Consider the following 21,018-nt stretch of genomic DNA (forward strand, 5'->3'; position numbering starts at 1 on the left):
TGACGAGTCAATTATCGGAGTATGTTAACTAAATTATTATTATTATCATCATCATTATCTATTTTTTTTTACAGTTTTTAAATCTTTGTATCTAATAAGCATGCCGAAATATATCGACTACAAGAAACAAACCGGAAACTCCAATATGATAAACATTGGCTTCTCAAATAATGCAGTTAACTTCTCCAATTGAATTCTGGTAGTCATTACATAGGTTTACAAGACTTGTTTACTTTTTTGTTGGTCACCACAACATTATATAGCTTGACCTGTCATGCTGGAAAGGACTGTGACATTAACTTGGTCATCAAAATAAAGAATACGTCGTAATTCCAGTGGTCTGTGTTTGTACCCGGTCATTGTTTTATTATAGCGGGGGTCATTTTATAACTTCCGAAAATAAAGCCATCGGGTTTAACACTTATAAGCGTTGATCTTTGTCAGTAGAAGTTTTTCTATTCCAACACGCTAAATGATCATTAGATTGAACCGGCCCACAAGTATTATATATATATATATATATATATATATGTATTTTTCTATCCGAAAGAAAATTATTGCGTATCAGTCCTGTTGGCATTTAATCATTTTTCTTGGCTGTATTTTTTAAAAATAAACTTTTCATGACTGTTATCGTAATTTCACTCGGTGATATACCAAAAGTCACTGTGATTTTATACAAATTATTTTTTCTTTATTTGATAAAATTAAAAAAAGTATTATTAACGCTTAAATTTGTATTTGTAAATGCATAGATATGTTAACCATTCATGATTTTTTTTATTACAGCTCCATCACCTTTTTTTGGAATTGAGGATTTTTTTTAGATAAACTTTAACGTTCACAGTTACGGAACTATTTAGTTATGTACTGTCGCAGAACGACAGCTAAATTCCGGATGTGTCTTATCGTTTCACAATTTAGTGGAGCACTTCCGCATTTTTTTGACGTTTCCGGATTCTGTCCGGCGGCAAGATCCTACTTGTTTGGTTCACTAAATACCCACTACCATTCATTCGTTCGAAAGAGTGTGCCATTTTTAGTGACAGCAGGGTCTTATTAGAGAAAATAAGCATTTTTGAGCTGCTTATGTTGACAAGTAAGTAATGAATGTTGGGCCATATTTAATAAAAAGCGTTGGATAAGAAATAATTTTCCGCTTCCTTCCGCTGTAATCATGTGTACAAGTAACGACCAGATAGAGAGGTACACATACCTAAGAACACTCAGTCAACGATATTTCTTTTCTACTTCTCTGACAGAAATATAAAACGTTAATGATTGTAGTTTCTTCTATAGATCATGTTGTGAAATTCACGTTTTAAACTCCTCATCAAACAAATTTAGTGTCTGAATATAGCGGAATGCTCAATTTAGCAAATGTTACAACTGAAAAAAGACACTTTTCATACAATCAAGTTGGTTTCTTAATGCAATTTGTTAAACTTCGTTATATTTTCATATCATTCATTTTCTACATAAACCTACTATTCTGTGATATTTGTCGTGACACTCGTAACGCAACTGAACTCAAGACTGTACAACATTATTTTCATATTAGCCTTAGTTTTGTTATAAATTTATTTTTTGAACTGGTTTCATGTTTTAAAACATTGTTTATTAATTAATTCACAATGATATACTTTGTCATTAATTTTCACGAAACCAAAATGCTCACCTACCCCTGCTTTTGCATTATTATTGGAAACAATTTTGAAAAATTTGTTACCTTCAGCCATCTTGTTTATCGAATTGAATCTTTTTTGAAGAATGGGTTTAAAACATGGACCCTGAACTTAACGAAAACTTGCAGCCCTTCAGCAATAACTCAGTGAAAAAATTTGATTTCAAAGTGTTTTTTGTTTAGGTAAAGAAAAACATTGTTAACAATTCATACTTGAACAAGTTGCGAAAGTTTTTGACTTGAACAGATATCACCCTATTGCTATTAAGAGCAAAGTTGCCACAATACATCGAAAAGTTGACCTATCATTACACCATTATATAACAAGTGAACAGATCTAGAATTGCCTCGTTCCTGATAGCAATGAAGTAATACCAAAGCCAATCTCATCACATTTTGCTAGAAATAGAAACAGTAGTTTTATGGCCATCAGGTATGTCATTTGGCAGATTAATTTTGCAAGCCATGAAAACTGTTCATCATTTCAATATTTTAAATCATAAAACTCATTGAACATTCGACTTAAACCACTTCCCGTGCGGTTTTTGACATCATATGCTTTTAACTCATGTTGGATTTTCCTCAGTCACCCGTTAGATTTCAGTAATTTAAGCCTTGTCGAAACATTATATCATGGTGTCTTGTAATATTTTGGTAGATTGTAAATGTTGGTACAATGCATGTGTTTCTTTACAGACATGCTAATTTACATATATATTTGAGAAAGAATACAGAAGTGTTTACTGTGTCCTCTTCAGATCCTCAACTGACAGCTTGTTGTTTTTCTTGTATCAGTGCAGAAGTTCTTAATCTACGTGTGGTCTCCTTTTAAATGTTATGTTAATTACATCATTAAATAGATTTTATCTTCATGATTTTGAAATTTAAAATATAGACTTTCAAATCAAAACATATTTATGTGTACTGTACATAATAGTACCAAAGCATTACATGTTTTAAAATTATTGAATATTAAATTGTGAAAATGTTGAATAACTGAATAGAACAGAAACATTGATGTCAAAAGTAATACAGGAGTTGTTTCCCTTTAGTGATTGACTGTCTGATACTGAAAATAACGTTTAAAAATGAGTTTCCATTTTTTTAGGATTTTCTCTCCACTGTCATTGTGAAATCATGCACAACTGAGCGTATCTTTATCAAGAGTTTGTTCATTGTTCCTTGTATACAATTTACTTTCTGATTCAAGCTATTTACATTTTGTATGTGCATCATGTAAATACACATGTGAAAAATGTGTCCAAATATATCTTCAAAATCTTTGACTTCCAAAAATATCGTTTTACAGTGTTTAATGTTAGATAGATATTGATAGATTCTCTAATTATTACTTGTTTTGTGGCTTAGATATGATTGGATTTTACATATAAAACACAAAATCTCAAAATGAAATTTTGTCAGTTGCATTTTGTTGTGTGTCAGGTAGCATGCTTCTACCATTAAGTCCAAAAATCTAGATACACATTTTTATGTGTAATTGTCCAGAAGCTGACATATGTATCTTTTAATTATTAATGGATATATAGAATTGTAACCAATAATTGAGTTAATAAAATGAAAGTACCCTTTGATTATTAATGGATCTGAATTAATTATGGTACAGGTATTGATTTTGCTCTGACTGGTTTTGCTGGCATGTTTGTAGCACAGATCATCTGGCAGCTGATGTCAATAAATAAGCAGTGAAAGTAACATTTGTAGGAGAAATATTGTGTCTTTAGATCTAGAATATTGTTATCTTGGTTATTTTTGGAATTTTCCATTGTTCCTTAATTTTGAATCTTTTGTCATAAAACAGATGTTTGTGTATCTTCAGTGGTCAAAAGAATGAAATATGTGTTAAAATTATGTGTTATATACCAGAATAGCAAGAGGAGAGTCATTCTTTGTTGTATCATTAAGGCCTAGTTATAAAAACTGTGTTATATACCAGAATGGCAAGAGGAGTGTCATTCTTTGATGTATCATTAAGGCCTAGTTATAAAAACTGTGTTATATACTAGAATGGCAAGAGGAGTGTCATTCTTTGATGTATCATTAAGGCCAGTTATTAAAACTATGTGTTATTTACCAGAATTGCAAGAGGAGTGTCATTCTTTGATGTATCATTAAGGCCAGTTATTAAAACTATGTGTTATTTACCAGAATTGCAAGAGGAGAGTCATTCTTTGTTGTATCATTAAGGCCAGTTGTTAATCACTTTTAATGTATAGGCACCATGTCCACAGCTTCCAGAACACATGATTACTTTGTGAGACTTACTGGTCCTCTAGGCAATTTGTTACATTTTCATAGTTGATTAATGTTTTTAATGATAATGTAGGTTTTTTAGCCCACCATCTATTCAAATAGATGGTGGGTTATTCAAATCGCCCTGCGTCCGTGGTCCGTCCGTCTGTAAACAATTCTTGTTACCGCTATTTCTGGAAAAGTGCTGGATGGATCTTTCTCAAATTTCATATGCAGGTTCCCCTTGGTCCCTAGTTGTACATTGTACATTTTTTTAACTGATTCGCATTCAAGATGGTCGACAGGTGGCCATGTTGGATTTTGGAAGTAAAAGTTTGTTACCGCTATTTCTGGAAAAGTACTGGATGGATCTTTCTCAAATTTCATATGCAGTTTCCCCTTGGTCCCTAGTTGTGCATTGTACCTTTTTTATTCAAGATGGCCGACAGGCAGCCATCTTGGATTTTGGAAGTAAAAGTTTGTTACTGCTATTTCTTGGAAAGTACTGGATGGATCTTTCTCAAATTTCATATGCAGGTTCCCCTTGGTCCCTAGTTGTGCATTGTACCTTTTTGGGACTGATTCGAATTCAAGATGGCAGACAGGTGGCCATCTTGGATTTTGAATGTAAAAGTTTGTTACTGCTATTTCTTGGAAAGTACTGGATGGATCTTTCTCAAATTTCATATGCAGGTTCCCTTTGGTTCCAAGTTGTGCATTATACCTTTTTGGACTGATCCGAAATCAAGATGGCTGACAGACAGCCATCTTGGATTTTGAGAGTAAAGTCTTGTTACTGCTATATCTGAGGAAGTACTGGATGGATCCTTCTGATATTTCATAGATATTGGTTTCCCTTGGTCCCTAGTTGTGCATTGTACCTTTTTTGGACTGATTTGAAATCAAGGTGGCCCACAGGCAGCCATCTTGGATGTCGACAGTAATACAGCACAAGCATATTGTCCATTATCCACCTGTAACTGACTGCTATCTAATAATACTTTGGGATCTTTTTCAAATGATATTTGCTAATAGGTGCTTAATAAAAATATCTTGTGCCATCATTGAGAACATTCAATGAAGACCAGTTCATGAACATTTACAACACCTGTAACACACAAAAAAAAAATCAACAAATCTTCAAGAACTGAAAACAGATCCTCAAATGGTGGGCGCCAAGATCCCTCTGGTTTAATATATCATAAACTAATATCTTAGGATGGCATTTTAATCTGACCACGTAAACAACATGGCTTATTGATTTTATTTCTTGTTTATTATACCCCCTCCCCCCCCCCAAAAAAAATGTCAAAATCACATGTTTTAGAAATGCTGATTATTAGCCCAAGCCCTACTGACCTTGAAAAAAAGAACATGAACTTAAAATTTAAACTTTATTTAATTTACAACAATTGCGACACAAGTTATTTCAACTTATACCAGTTACTCTTGTTGGCCCGGATGTAAGCGGACAAGGGGTCTTATTGTGGAGTACCTGGGGAAAACCCACAAGGTCGGGCAGGTGACCCTTACGTCTTCACATCCTTTCCAGTAGTCGAACCCCGAACAGCTAGGTGAAAGGCAAGTGCATTACCACTGCGCCGTTTACCACCCAAACCTGTACCTGTACTTGAATTATTTTCATTTTGAATTGCAATTTCTTTAAGTATTGATTGGGATTGCAATCATCTGTTTTGACCAGAATTTGGAACATGTGACAGTGTGATATATCAGAGTTTTAAGGTTGTCTCTTACCCCATCTTAACAGTCTGGTTCATGTTTTAATTTTGAAACACAGATTTTGACTTTTTACTGAAACTTGCCTAATGAAATATTAATTCCCTTTCATTCATTTCATGATTTCATTGGAATGGCAACAAAAATTATTGATATTATAATTTGTTAGTGAAAAAAAAATTGTAAAAGATGCATCATTTGTGTCAATACAACCATTTCCCTGATATATATACAAAATTGTAAGTGCCTCAGTAGTTTTTAGAGGATTTTTCCAGATCGGTCAAGAACACTAATTACAAAATTTTAATAAGCCCCACTATTAAGATATATACCATAGTGAGTTCTCAAAAATTTGAGCTTAGTCCCACAGGAAAAAGACTCAAATACTTGAACCCTAGAAATAACTGTGCCTACATTTGTATATATCAACCAAGAAAGCACAGATTCATGTATAGATATTCATCTCTAACTTTTATGTTATTTGTGGATTTAAGTAGTGTTAGAATTAATTGATTCCATTTTGCATAAGAACTTGAATATTGTGTATATGCATATAGGATTCATGATGGAAGGGACATAACTCTGTTATACTTACATACTTTTCAACCATAAATCAAATACTTACAGTCAAACAAAGTTATCCTTTATAGACATGTGGCCTTTATATAGGGGTTCAAGTACTATAAATGACATGACATCAGACCCCAAATCAGTGGTCTTTATAGACTGTGTTAAAGATGTGGCCTTGTTAACACCATATATGTTCAGTTAACTTTTGTGAGATTTAAGTGCACTGTTCTGAAGAGAAGATTATATTATAGTATTTACAGTCAACAAACCCAGATGGACATTTTGTGACATAAATGTAAATGAAGTACTAATAAGACAAACACTAAATGACAGATCTAAAACAAAGGCTTCTGGATATTTTCAGGATGATAAAGGTGTTATTTGATGTATCTTTCTCGCAACATTAATGCTGCTTTATTCCATTAATAGACCGTTAAAAGGAAATTCAAAGTAAATTGATATATTATATGGGTTTGTTTTACTTCAGTAGTTAAACTGTCATTAAATGACTAGAGATCTAAATATGATTCAATAAACGATTCCTAACCAAACTTGGTTGTATACAAAGTTAAGAAACAGTAGATTTTTTATCAGGTTTGAAATAATATAAATTTTATAGTTAAGATGAATCAAAAGACCTAATTCATAGCTATGGGATCAACTCTCTAGCAATGGTGCGTTGACTCTTAACATTTTATTTGCACAGATGAAATGAATTGAATTTGGTGTTTTTCAGTGGACAATGAAGTTTAGAACTGAGGAGAAGTCTTAATGAAGGAACATTAAGACAAAGTCTGGAAGCTTGGCCATCACTTTGTACATCATGACGTTAAAACCAGTGCTGAAGAACAAGGTGGACGAGCTCTTCCTCCACTGGCTCAGTGAAACAGAAACACAACAGAGTCTCAAAGAGAACCTGCGCCTCCTTGTCCATGGGGAGGCTTTTAAACAGTCAGTTACCCATGTTCCAACCTCTTCTCCACGGGGAACAGGAAAACCCCAGTCTCCTCGGCTGCGACCTACGTCCCCGACCTTTGGCCTTCCAAGTCCTCGAAGTCCTCGACGACCTCTGTCTAACAAAAACAACCACAGTCGTGTAAATGGTTCATCAAAGGTAAGACATGTACATCTATGTAAAATTTCCTTGAAGACAAGTTGTTTATGATTTCATTTGCATTGGATGGACAATAGTCTACTTATCAACATATAATGTATTTGTGAATGTTGTAAGATGTTAACACACAGCCTTCGATAAATCCCTTTACACATTTTCAGATAAATACTTCGAAATTCAATAAAATAATTTCAAAGTTTACTGTTTTTTATTTTCCATTTGATAACTTCTCAAATTAAATTCCTTTCATTATACATTAATTATTGTAGAGTGATATGAGTTATGTAAAGGTTATTGTGTGTTGTTTTCCCCATCATTTTATATAGAAAAAGAACATGTATTCATACAGCAAATACTGTATATCTTGATATTTTTGTGTTGTGCAAATTTTGCGAAAAATCCCAAAATAGTACCTTTTGCAATTTCTGGTTTTATTTTTTGCGATTTCATTGTCTCAGAAATTCGATGGCTTTTTTTGAAGACTGAATAATTAAAAACGGAGGTTAACCTAGATTCTTACATCAACTAGAGATCTAACTGACTAGTCAAACTAGAAAAGAGATTTACATATCAACAAGTATTTATCTATTATAAAAGTATTCACGACTAGAGAGTATTCAGGTACATGTAGGTACATTAGCTCTATAGATGAATTATTCACATGTTTACAATAAAAAGAAGAAAACAAGCGGAATTTGCTGTTTTGATATTGGAAGTGTTGCTAAATTTGCAAAATATAATTATCAATATACAGTAATTTACTTTTGATGGACTGATCATTTTTATCAGTGTTAGATAAAATACCATGAATAAAGCAAATAATTTGTGATGCATTTTTAAACACTTGAAAATAGGCCCCCATCCCTTGACTTTTCTGTTACCTGTAAGAGATAAGTATTTTTAATTTGACATAATTGCTTTCATGAAAATCGAACTGTTTCAATTTTCTCATGAATTTTGTATAAAGATGTCAAAATAATGTGTCAGTGGATTTATAGAGGACATTGTATGTATAGAAACTAGTGAAGATCTGTCTAAGTCATATAAGACAATAACTTTGGGGAATATGAAATTAATGAGGAATATAGACACTGATCTCTTTTGTCAATTTGTAGGCTTATGACTTTGCTCTTTCCATTAGTAAGTGGTTATGGTTTACAGGGTATATATATAGTACTTGTTATTGTGTTTTCATGTTTCTTTTCTGTCTGTGATACAAAACTGTATTTAACGTAGACAGGAGACATGAAGATATTGTTCTACTCCACATATAAGCCTGTATGTCATTCACACTTTTTCATATAACAAAGTAGAAATTCTCCTCAAAGTTCCAGACACTGCTTTGGTGTAATCAGAAACTGGTTACTAGAATTATAATGAATTTTCTTCTCAAGGATTGATTTTATCTCTGACAAACTTGAAATATTTCTTGATACAGTCATCAGATTCAAAGGAAAAAGTTTTTGAATGTTCATTATTATTTGTTCAATAATGGGTCGTTTGGCACAAAAGAGTTCCAAAACCATCTTACCTGTCATCTTTAACTGTCTTACTCACTGTTAAAGTTATAAACAGACCCTGTCAACAGAAGTTATATCAGAAACCACTTTCTAAATATTAGTCTTGGACCTTTAACAGTTTAAGGTCAATATTATCATTGTTGATCTGTGAACAGTTATACACAATGAACAGCTCCCCAGATTACATTACTGAGAACAGGATATCATCAATATAGTGTGCTGACACCTTCTGACTAAGGGCTGGCACATTAAAACCTTCACCATTTACTTTATGAATAGGTGCCATTTGTAACCAATACTAGATACTGCTGTGATTAATCATGGTAGAGGAGTCTATTGTGGCTCCCATGGGCCATCATTGATATCACTTCTATCTTTACTAGGCCAGGAATTTGCCTGTTGAAATTTCATTAAGGGGGTCGGGATAGCTAAGTCAGTAGGCTGGGGAGATATTATCAGATGGAGACCTAAGGATCCTGGTTTGATGCATTAAGGGGTTGGGATAGCTAAGTCAGTAGGCTGGGAAGATAATATGAGATGCAGACCTAAGGATTCTGGTTCATTGCATTAAGGGGTTGGGATAGCTAAGTCAGTAGGCATGAGATAGAGACCTAAGGATCCTGGTTTGATGCATTAAGGGGTTGGGATAGCTAAGTCAGTAGGCTGGGAAGATAATATGAGATGGAGACCTAAGGATTCTGGTTCATTACATTAAGGGGTTAGGATAGCTAAGTCAGTAGGCTGGGGAGATAATATGAGATGGAGACCTAAGGATTCTGGTTCATTACATTAAGGGGGTCGGGATAGCTAAGTCAGTAGGCTGGGGAGATAATATGAGATGGAGACCTAAGGATTCTGGTTCATTGCATTAAGGGGTCGGGATAGCTAAGTCAGTAGGCTGGGGAGATAATATGAGATAGAGACCTAAGGATCCTGGTTTGATGCATTAAGGGGTTGGGATAGCTAAGTCAGTAGGCTGGGAAGATAATATGAGATGGAGACCTAAGGATTCTGGTTCATTACATTAAGGGGTCAGGATAGCTAAGTCAGTAGGCTGGGGAGATAATATGAGATGGAGACCTAAGGATTCTGGTTCATTGCATTAAGGGGTTGGGATAGCTAAGTCAGTAGGCTGGGGAGATAATATGAGATAGAGACCTATGGATTCTGGTTTTTTGCTTTTATGGGTCAGGATAGCTAAGTCAGTAGGCTGGGGAGATAATATGAGATGGAGACCTAAGGATTCTGGTTTGATGCATTAAGGGGTTGGGATAGCTAAGTCAGTAGGCTGGGGAGATAATATGAGATGGAGACCTAAGGATTCTGGTTCGATGCATTAAAGGGTCGGAATAGCTAAGTCAGTAGGCTGGGGAGATAATATGAGATAGAGACCTAAGAGACCTGGTTCGATTTATGGTGGTGTTTGTTTCTCAGAAAAGTGAGAAACAGATTTGTCAGTGCTGTCTTGGCTGTGACCTTGGAAAAGAAACTTAATTCTTATTCTTGCTGTTTGCAGGACAATAAGAAAGAAACAAAGAAATTTAATTAAATAACACATTCAAAATGTTTTGTATGAATCCTGAAAAAATGAAGAAGTTGTCATTGATAAAATCCTTGATGAAATCTAACAACAGTATTTATTTCATTAAAGACAAGGAGGAATAATCTTTATTCTCATAAGTCTCATAAACAACTTGGATTTTCAGGGATATTTCGAAAGATTAAACATTGAAAATGTGAATATTTTGTGCACATTATTTGATAGCTAGATATAAAATTTCAAAAATAGATTGACCTGTTTGTCAGTAATGTGTGTGTTGATAAAAATATCATTTCCCAAATGGCTTGATTTCATTTTTATGAAAAAGCCTGAGTTTAAAAAGAGAGAGAAAAAGAATTCTTCTCTTCAACATTGCTACCATTATTATTCAAATGTTTTTCATCAATGCTTCTCATGGATTTGCTGGTAAATTTGTAAAAATATGAAGTGATGTCTGACGACAATAAGGAATGAAATAATTGTTTTTAGTCAAAAAGGTGCTTTATTAAAAAAAAATATACCCAGCTCTACAATTGTGTGCTGTGTTGATAATTATGAATTACTCAACCAGGCGGTCTATGGGCTCTAGGAAAATAGGCCTGTTTCAGACCTGTTTGTACATGGTCTTGGAATAATGGTTTACCTGTGTAAGCTTTACTGATCTTTACTTTACCAGCGGGAGGCTACTTTATCAATAGAATGGCAGGAATGTTGACCTCCCCCAATCAGTGGCAGGCCGAGATAATAGGCAAATTCCAATTACCTCAGATGCATTATGCCAGGGTATAACTACAGAACATTATTGGTTATGTAATTATAATTGACACTTTTCCACTATCATACAATTCTAGAAGGTCAACTCAAGGTCACCTTGGACATCCTTTTTAGGTACAAGAATGTACAGAATTTGCATCTGCTAGTTTGAACATCTTTGTACATGCCATACTTGATTGAAGTCGACACACATATTAGCTATTCTGGATTTCAGCACGGTAAAATATTGCATGGCGATTTCTATAATTTTTGTAGATTGAATTTTGTTACATATATATATAGGACTGGTTAGATTTTAGGAGAAATTGTATGTATGCATGTATACATCTGTGTGGAATAATGAAAACAGTATTTGTAACACTTATCTGTAACAGCTTTTGATTTAGAGACTGAGAAGAAATTCTGAAATACAAAAATATGCCTCAGTATGAGGATATATAATTTCATTTTGTTTTTGGGTAAAAGAGCTTAACATATGTGTCATTTTGGTATTTCTTTATTTTGTTAGATATACCAGTCTCACATTGTTTAGTTTATACCATAGAAAAAAGTTGTCTAGATTAATATATCTCAACTACAGTAAGTATAGAAGCTAATAAGACTGAGGTACAAAGTGTTGGAAGCAAATCAATTCTGTGTTTGGGTAGCTCAATAACACACTCACCTTTCACATAGTTGTCGAGGGTTCAATTCCCATAATGTACATGAAAAGGTATCTTTGGGTCACCTGCCCAATCATGTGGATTTTCCTTAGGTTCTCAATTTACCTTCCATGGTAAGACCCGCTTCCATCCGGAGTGATAAATATTAGTTGGAAAAATTTGTTTCACAATTGTTGTGAAATAAATAAAGTTAGAAAAAATATTCAGGGTTCTCATGCAATGTTCCTGCAGCCGAAAACAAATAAAACCTTTAGATCTTGATGCAGGATAATATACAGAATATTTCAATAGACTGAACCTAAAGTGGTGCAAATAGTTTGAGAGGAATTAGTTTTTTGGGGAAAGTATATAGTCAAAGTAAAAATGTTTCTGGGGATGAGGGTTATGGTATACCATATAAGCTCTCATCCCCGGGAAAAATTGTTACAGACCCCTGTGAGTTTATAAAAATATAGTTCTTATGCCAAATTTAAAATAAGTGATATATTAGAGGAGCATGTAACAGCTCTGTAGGCCTAAGGATACACAAAACATGTTACCTGTACAGGTAATTTGTCACACCTGTAATTTACATCTGTAATAAGTGTATAGGTTTGACCTTTTTAGACAGGTCATGATGTAATCAAACTGTTTGACCCATCATACTGTGTAAGGCATGTCCAGGTGACACAATTAAGGGAAATAAAGTGGCCAGTTTATTACTGTAGGAGAAGTTCTTGTTCTAACTACTTTGGATTACTACCATACAGCAGGTTATTTTCATGGATGCAAATTTCAATGATTTTCATTCATAATGAGATCTTTGAATTTAATTAATTGAAATTTCACTATCAAGACATCAGTTAATATCTAAAATTGCTCTTAATATCAAGTTTCAAATATACAATATCTGACACAGGGGCTTGTAACAATGTTTTTTGGGGGATGAGGGCTTTTTATGTATACTATCACAGGGGCCTGTAACAGTGTTTCTAGGGGATGAGGGCTTTTTATGGTAAACTGTCACAGGGGATTGTAACAGTTCTGGTGGATTAGGGCTTTTATGGTAAACTAAACTGTAACATTATAACAGGGGATTAAATGTAACAGTTCTGGTGGATGAGGGCTTTTATGGTGTGCTATAACTAGTACTATTTACTAGTTATACCATATAAGCCTACATCTCCATAAATGTTGTCACAGGCCCCTGTGATTTCTGATTTATCCGTCAAACACCAGTATGATTCAACAATAATCAGTAATGATTTATGCTTACAGGTCTGTACCATGTAGCAAATAATTTGTATTAGGTACTATTTAATCAGTTATATGACATTGTGATTGTCCTGATATACTCGGATAATTGAAGCTAACTGAGTCATGTGACAATAACGATATGTCAACAGATGTTTATACCCATCTTACTGTATCATAGATCAAATATTCACGATCAAATTAATCTCCCAGAAAATGTCAAAAATGCCACTTCTACGAAGACAATACAAGTGAAAGTATCAAAATGATTAAAAGTCTCAATTGTAATTGATTTTATACAACTTAATGAGATGATATGAACTCTTCTTAGTTGGAGATAATATTAGTTCTGGAACTGTGTTATATCGTTATAGTACAGGTGAAAACACATGAAGGAGACATAATCGTACAGAGCGTTTGCTTTCATTTATTCAAATCTGGTTGGGTCTGTAGTCACAGGTTTTAAAACTATTTTCATTTTCTTAATGTAGTATCTCCTTTTTCTGTTATCAATTATTACATATATATATAACCTAAGTGGAAACAATTGTTAGTATAACATGAGAAAGTAGCAAGTTACGGTAAAGCCGACTATTTTTGTAGAGATGATATTTTTGATTTGCTGTACATGAAAAGTTATCTTGAAAATGGAATCCATGATATAATAAGACTACTGTGTATTAGTCCTTTTACATCCAGATTTCAAAATGTATAGGTATAATAACTTAAATGAATTTTCAAATCCTTTTGTTTTGTAAAATGATGGTGATGTCAGACTATAAAGGGATGCAACTGTTGTAATAATTTTTATGACAGGTTTCAAATTCTTGATAGTTGTATTATCATCACAGAATCAAATTCCTGCAACTTAAAAGTTCAGCAAATTCATTTGGCCATAGCTTTTTGACTCGAAGGTCAAGGACATTTTTAACTTATATTTGAAAGTTTTTCACTCAAACCTGGACTGACTTGAACAATTCAATTTGTGTGTAAGGCAAAAAGTGTTAAGTTTTTATTGTAGTTTTGAAACAATCAGCATTCCAATTAGGACTTCTCTGATTGGTTACTGATGGTCTTTTGTTAATTGTTTTATGGGTAGCTCAGGATGATTTGATTGTACAGAAGAAATGTAACTAATGGACTGGTCACTGATAGCTTCAGGTTCAGTGTGGTACATAGTTGTAAGGCTGATATTACAGAGGGAAAATACATGAAATAGAACATGGTTGTTATTGCTTTTGGTCATAGAATTCCCTTTAAGAAAAAATCAAGATGATAATAAATGTAGTGATATTGTTTGTTTTTGGGTGCAATAAATCAATTCTGATTGACTTAGGTTATAGCAAACAATCTATAATGATTACTCAGTGAAACGTATTGAACCTGTACAGATCAAAAGATATGTCAGGTAAGACTTCAAATATTTTACTCATTGATCGAGTCTCCATTGGAATTTTCAATATCAAAAATGTTTTTTCTTCTGTCAGTTCTTGAGATAATCTAGCAGGATCCAGTGCAATAAATTGGAGTATAGTACACTGAAGTATATAAGTTGAATTTAATTATACAGGTTTTAACACTTTAAATTGTAAATAAAGTTACATAGTTACTCTCTGAATAACACAAGGTATGACAATCTTCCCAATCCTATCATTAACTACGTATATTATCCTAGCTAATGGCTACTCAATGGACGTACAGCAGACAGTAGAGTATTGTGGTCACAAGGTATTATGTAGGTAGAGATTGTCTGAGAAAAATTTAGCCTTGAGAGATGGACCTCAGTTTTGTATACAAGATAATTGGTTGTGGAGCTTTTACATATTATTTGAAAGTTGTAACAAATTGTGTTGTGTGACCACATCCTCGGGCTTCCAATATATAATACTACCATTCAGTATATCACTTATGCAGATTAATATCTACTTCAAGGTGACAGATCTCTCCATAAACCCAATTAAATGAAGAAAAAATTCAATTAGTGCCTAGCATTAATTTTGGCGTTTTGCTGTAATGAGATCAGTGGGGCAGTATTATTATATTTTTATGTTATAAATAACTTTGGGTTTACCTGTTGTTTACCTGTGTACTGTTCTTACTGTGTGTGTGTGTATTACTTGTACGGCTGAGTGATTGCTGTTGTGGTAGTTTACATGGTCCTCACCGCGATACAACTATGTAGTCCCCACATGGCCAAACCAGGTATGCGATATGTCCATCAATCTCGTTAACCTATCTTTCTCACCTGAATGAGATTGTGGAACTTTATCTCTTCTACAGAGTTTTTTTCACCTGGATTTTTACCTTCCATGAGTGACAGAAACAGTCCATTACTGACCAGTATAGATTGGAAACATGTTTATGATTTACGGGAGTTACCATTTCTAACTTTGCAAATATGCTTTTGTCTTAAGACAATTGAGTGATATAGGCTGACATCATTGGCACTAAGAAGTTGTCATTCATTGTAGTGGTCCTGTATTCAATCATACTGGTGTACTATACTGTGTTGTATGCAAATGTTTTGAAACCAGAAATTAATGCATGATTTCAAGGAGAACTGGTGTCTGATATTCAAAACTGTTATCTGATGGAATATGAAGTTTATCAGGATTAAACAAGAAGAACCGTAAGTTTAAATTAAGGACTTTTCCAGTGTAAGTTACACTATTACATGTAAATGCCTCTTGATTGTGAAAACATTGCCAAGGCAGCTGTAACCAGATCAAAGAAAAAGACACTTGAGAGAAAACTTGAAGATTTGACAGTTACATAACAATTCTTTATCCTTTGGAATCATACAACTCTTTTACCTATTAGTGTGCTGGCAGACAAACCAATTATTGTAAAGGAAGAATCCAGGTACCATAAAAGCTTGATTTGAATGTGAAACGTGTTATTGGAGTCACCAGTAAAGGTATTATGACCAGTTTCAAAGTGATTCAATATTTTTAAAGCCAAATATTTAGGAATCTCAGGATTAAATTGATGACTTTAATATAAACAATATTGAACATCTTGAAGGTGATGTTGGGATGGAGAAATTTTTGTGCTGGATGGATTATTTTGTCGACTATTGGAAGGAGTTTACCTGTGTTGGTGAAAACATTGGGTAGATCATAAGGATGACACTAGTGTATCAGATTTGGAATCAAACTTACACTTCAATATCTCACAATACCAGATATTACTAGAATTTACAGCATATAATTAAAGCCACCTTGTTACTTCAGTAGTTATAACAACAAACCTGACATTGAGGATGACTGCTAAGATATTATTGATTTGTAAATCATAACATCAGGTATATTCATGTCAGAATTACTTTTTATCTACAGTACATGTCATTCCATTATATACTGATTACAACTACAGTAGGTGGACATTACAGTAAAGCCCCTGACAACTTGACTCTAGATTGGCTATTGGACAGCTCACATCAGGTCAAATGTCAAGGTCAGGTCCTTTTGACTGTTAGAGATATAACAGTAGGGATAGGTTGAGATATAAATTATTGTATAGGGTTTGAATAGTAATGGCCAGTCCTAAAAACATACCCGAGGATCTACTAGAAAATGTACACTAGATTATTTCATTATGGTTATCTCCCTTTAATTTTGTTTGAAAGATTTTATTCCATTTCGTTTTCCAAAGTCAAAGTAAAACAAAACGGTAATGTCTTTATCTCAGAAAATTTTACTATATAAAGAAGTAGATATTTGTGAATATCAAATTTTTATAACCCTCCGTGTACTGCTATATATTGGTGTGAAGTTTAGTACCTACATATGACATGGTTTATGGTCAGTGTTATTGATTATGACCTATTTATAGATTGTTCTGGTCTGTAATGACCTACTTTATGAACATAAGTGATGACAGTTTGACATATTACTGAGAGTTAATTATTATGACCCAACAGTGTTAATAATGATATAGAGAAGATGTGTCAGATATGACTGTTACTGTGAAAATAATCCCCCTCATTGTTTTAAGTAGCAGTATAGGTATGTAATGGACAGAACCGATAAACTGAGGACATTTTTAAACAGTAAGATATTTCTCCTGGACTGAGCTACTGATGCATAGATGTAGACTGAAAGATGTGAACTTTCAGAGCTTATTTAGAGGAGTTTATAGTATACAATTATATAGTTTATAGACTTCTATTATTGACCTTTATAGTCAGTTTAGCAGTACATGTGTTGTTTTACATACTTGTTCTGAGGTTCACATAAATTCATAGACTTTTAAAGGGACACACATAAATTCATTAACCTGACTCAAGATAAAATTTGTGCGTACATGCAGGCAATCAGTAGAAGTTAGCAGACCTAATCCTCCCCATTTCTGAACTGATATCTGCCCCCTCCTCACCCACACACACACGTACACATTAATCATGGTGCTGATTTTTCCTTCACCCCCAAAACACACATACATACTCGTGCACTCGCAGTAAACATGTAATACAGAGTGATTCAAGAATGAAGACAGTTTTACTGTTGAGTGGCAGTAAAGTGTGTATCTACAGCTGATGAGGAGCCAGGAGATGTTACACTGTACATGTGGTGCAGCCTCTGTGTACCCCAGTTTGTATACATGTGTGTGGACCCCCTCATCTTGGAGGTGTAGTAGGAGTTCTGATCAGATGGGGCCACTATAACATAAACAACAGTCTGTCTATATCTTCAGGATATTGGAATCTTCACAACAGGATATTACGCACTGAGTCAGGATCCAGTGTTGGAAATGTGATTTAAAACTCCTATAACTTCAGAAAGTTACGAAGTAAGGCCAGTGCCATGATGTCATGGATATTGAATATTTCTTGTAAGATGAAAAAAAAAATGTGAAAAATCTTACATGATGAGATTGATTGTTTTGTGTCTTAAAATGTAAACACAAGTATTTTGAAGTGAAAATCACTGGGCAAAAAGAATTTGAAGTAAGTTTTGAAAGTTTTTGTTTCCTTGGTGAGGATTATAAGCTCAAAGCTGTTGAAGATTGATCCTTGAAGTGTGAGGATAATTGGCCTTGGGGGACCAGATAGTACTATCAGTCTGACCAGGTGAGTAGAGAGAAAGGGCATCCCTGGTACAGAAGGCTTATACACAGTGTGTGATGACCTACTATATACAAGTATATCTCCAGGATACAAACTTGTGTGCTTCGCAACCTTCTAGTAGTGTGCTTCACATCTCAGGAAATCACATCTTACCATCGTACCAAAGACAGCTTTCTTCAGAGTTCTAGTGCATCTTGCCATCTCTTTGGCTACAGAAATTGGAACTTGATGAAAGGATACATATATGTTTTCAAATAGTGTGATTAAGATTTCTGAGATACACACAAGTTTATGTGCCATTCAGGAAATCGGGAAAAATCAGGGTCAGCTCAGCTGTGTTATTCTTGACTTTAATCTGAAAGTATGTAAGTTTTTCAGAAAGATTTTTAACATCAATGCTACTGTGAAGTTCTGCGGAAGAACCTGCATCCTACATCCTGTCCAACACAGGTGAGGGTATCCACACAATACAGCCTACTGCATCTTAACAGGGTCATAATCCACTGAAGATGTGTTCGTCTCAATAATGAATTTTCCCTGAAGAAAAAAGAAAGAAGATTTCTGAGATTTGTACAAGCTTAATGTTTTTAAAATCTCACTAATGGTATTTGTTTCCTGACAAGGTTGGAAATGGCTATGTTTATCAGATTTAGAGTTTGATGGGAGAACTGAGGTTGCCAGTTGTCTCAATTCTAATCACTTAACTGTTTTTGTTGAACTGTCGAGAGATTTAAAAATCTTTACATTCAGTGTGTCACTTAAAGGTTTTTACGGAGAACCCTCATCACATCTCAGGAGTGTTAAATCAACCCAGCAAATTTTTGGACAGAAGGACTTTTATAATAGAATTGAGGCATACTGCACTTATTTTACAACCTTTTCTTTTAAAGAAATCACATCTCTGTCTCATAAACTTGTTTTCATGACCAAGCATTGGAGACTTACTTGTCGAGAAAGATAAAGAAAAACCGTTTTAACACTTAACCTTCTTACTACAAGTGATGTAGACATGAACTTGTCTCATTATCTACAGTCATGTCTACTTTGGACCAGTGAGTGTTATACTATAAGGAAGCTGGGCTCCTCACTTTGAAATGTGCTGTCAATGACACTATGGTTAGGATAACTATTGGTTTGACAACTTTATCTATTAGCTGACCCTGACAATCCAGAATTCTAGACTTTGGTGTTCTGAATAGATAAAATGTAGAAATTCATTATTAAAACAATGGAAATAAGATTTTTGTGACATAAAAATTCAGTTCCAAGATAATACAGATGATTAACAAAAGTCTTTGGAGATGATTTGATGTACGCATATATTCTATAGAAGTTATATACAACTTCTAGGAAGTGCTATTCCTAAGGGAGGTATGAATTGAGCCTTTATTTGTTTACATGTTTCTGTGGATGTAAAAGATTTACATGTTTGTGGTGTCGACGGGGCCCGTCAAAGTCGGGGGAGGCGTAAGCCCGACAGGGTCCGTTAAACTCGGAGTTGGACCAGGACTAGTGCCATCAGTGTCCGTTAAACTGGGAACAGGCAAGGTACCCAGGAGAGCTGACTCAGGTGGAGCGGATATTATGCAGAAGACCTGGGCTGGAGCCAAGTATGTTTATACCCGAGTTAATGTCTACCACAGTACTCGCATTGAACTCCGTTGGAAGCGATCAGTTCACTATTGCGATTCATGTGACTATGGAGCGAGTGGGATCGGAAGCAGTGCTCCAGGGGTCAGGGGTCGGGGAAGTGTTCCATGTGGGGCGGTCCACTATGGACGGTGTACACCTGTGTCCTATCCGTTTCCACAGAACTACAGAAAAAAGAGCCCAATATCACCCTCTTCTCCTGGCCCTATCCCTGTGGCCAAAGTCATTCCCACTCGACCAGTTAGACCCGAGCCAACCACTGACCAATCAAGGGTCACTGAGGTCGAGCCAGACAAGGGAGATAATGTTGATGGGGTAAGGATTGTATGTTTAAATACTGAAGTTTGTGCATGAGAAAAAATGTTGAATTGTAGATCACTTATTTAAAGCAACTGAAATTGTTACAAATACGTTTCACATTTTACAAGTTATTCTAATCTGGTCCCTACGTGCCACATCTGATAGTGTTATATAGGATTATTGGTACGTTGTAAGGAATGGTTTATATTGGTACGTTGTAAGGAATAGTATGTCCTGTAGATTAATAACAGTCAATACACACACAAATTGACCAGGACTGATCAGTGTGCCAAGTGTATAGTATTTCATAGGATTAATGGTACAATATAAGGAACAGTACTACTTGGTTTAATTCCTGAATAATTGGAACCAAAGATCAGGGTCGTTGGGATGTTTTGTGTGACTAATTATCATAATCATACAACTAACTGCCTGAAATACATTCCAAAAGTATATTAAGATAGTATTTTTTCACTTCTCTATATTAGTTTTAAAGTTAAGTGTTTACATAATTTAAGAAAGAATACATTAATCAAATAGAAATAAAATTTCGAGCCACAGTCGCTTATTATCAGATATAATTAATTACAAATCAATTTTTAATTTTGTCTCCGTGTTGATATATAGTCTAGAGTATATATGTTGTGCGTGGTCAATCACTAGTGGAAATGAGGACTTTAAGGCGTTTTTTTCCCCAGAATTAGGTCAGTAATAGTTAATATGCAGGATTTGATAGACAGGTGATCATGCTCTTGTCAGACAGGCGTTATATCATTACTGAAATCGTGATTAACACTTTCAGCAAGTCCTGCTACTGGGTAGGCGGTGATTACCATCATTAACACTAGAGGGATAACACTGGAGAAAGTCCAGGCTGGGGTTGGAAAGCTAATCCTATAATAAAGGAAGGTTAGAG

The 21,018-nt window shown here is 34.5% G+C and overlaps 1 protein-coding gene across 3 annotated transcripts in view; it reads left to right on the plus strand.

The window, feature by feature from the left end:
* The first annotated feature begins 1,023 nt into the window (after window positions 1-1,023).
* The window catches only part of LOC132544333 (serine/threonine-protein phosphatase 2A regulatory subunit B'' subunit beta-like), a 61,238-nt gene continuing 41,243 nt past the window's right edge, over window positions 1,024-21,018 (plus strand). For 2 of the 3 annotated variants that reach the window (XM_060207914.1, XM_060207915.1), the window contains exon 1: window positions 17,773-20,117. In XM_060207914.1, coding sequence (XP_060063897.1) covers window positions 19,578-20,117 — 540 coding nt within the window. In that variant the 5' untranslated portion in view covers window positions 17,773-19,577. Of the gene's footprint in view, window positions 1,100-6,977; window positions 7,356-17,772; window positions 20,118-21,018 lie in introns of those variants that run through there. The other variant, XM_060207917.1, reaches the window with a different exon arrangement.

The sequence above is a fragment of the Ylistrum balloti genome, unplaced genomic scaffold (genome assembly GCF_031769215.1).
Source record: "Ylistrum balloti isolate Yb309-2 unplaced genomic scaffold, AGI_CSIRO_Ybal_v1 Utg369790, whole genome shotgun sequence".
Taxonomy (NCBI): Eukaryota; Metazoa; Mollusca; class Bivalvia; order Pectinida; family Pectinidae; genus Ylistrum; species Ylistrum balloti.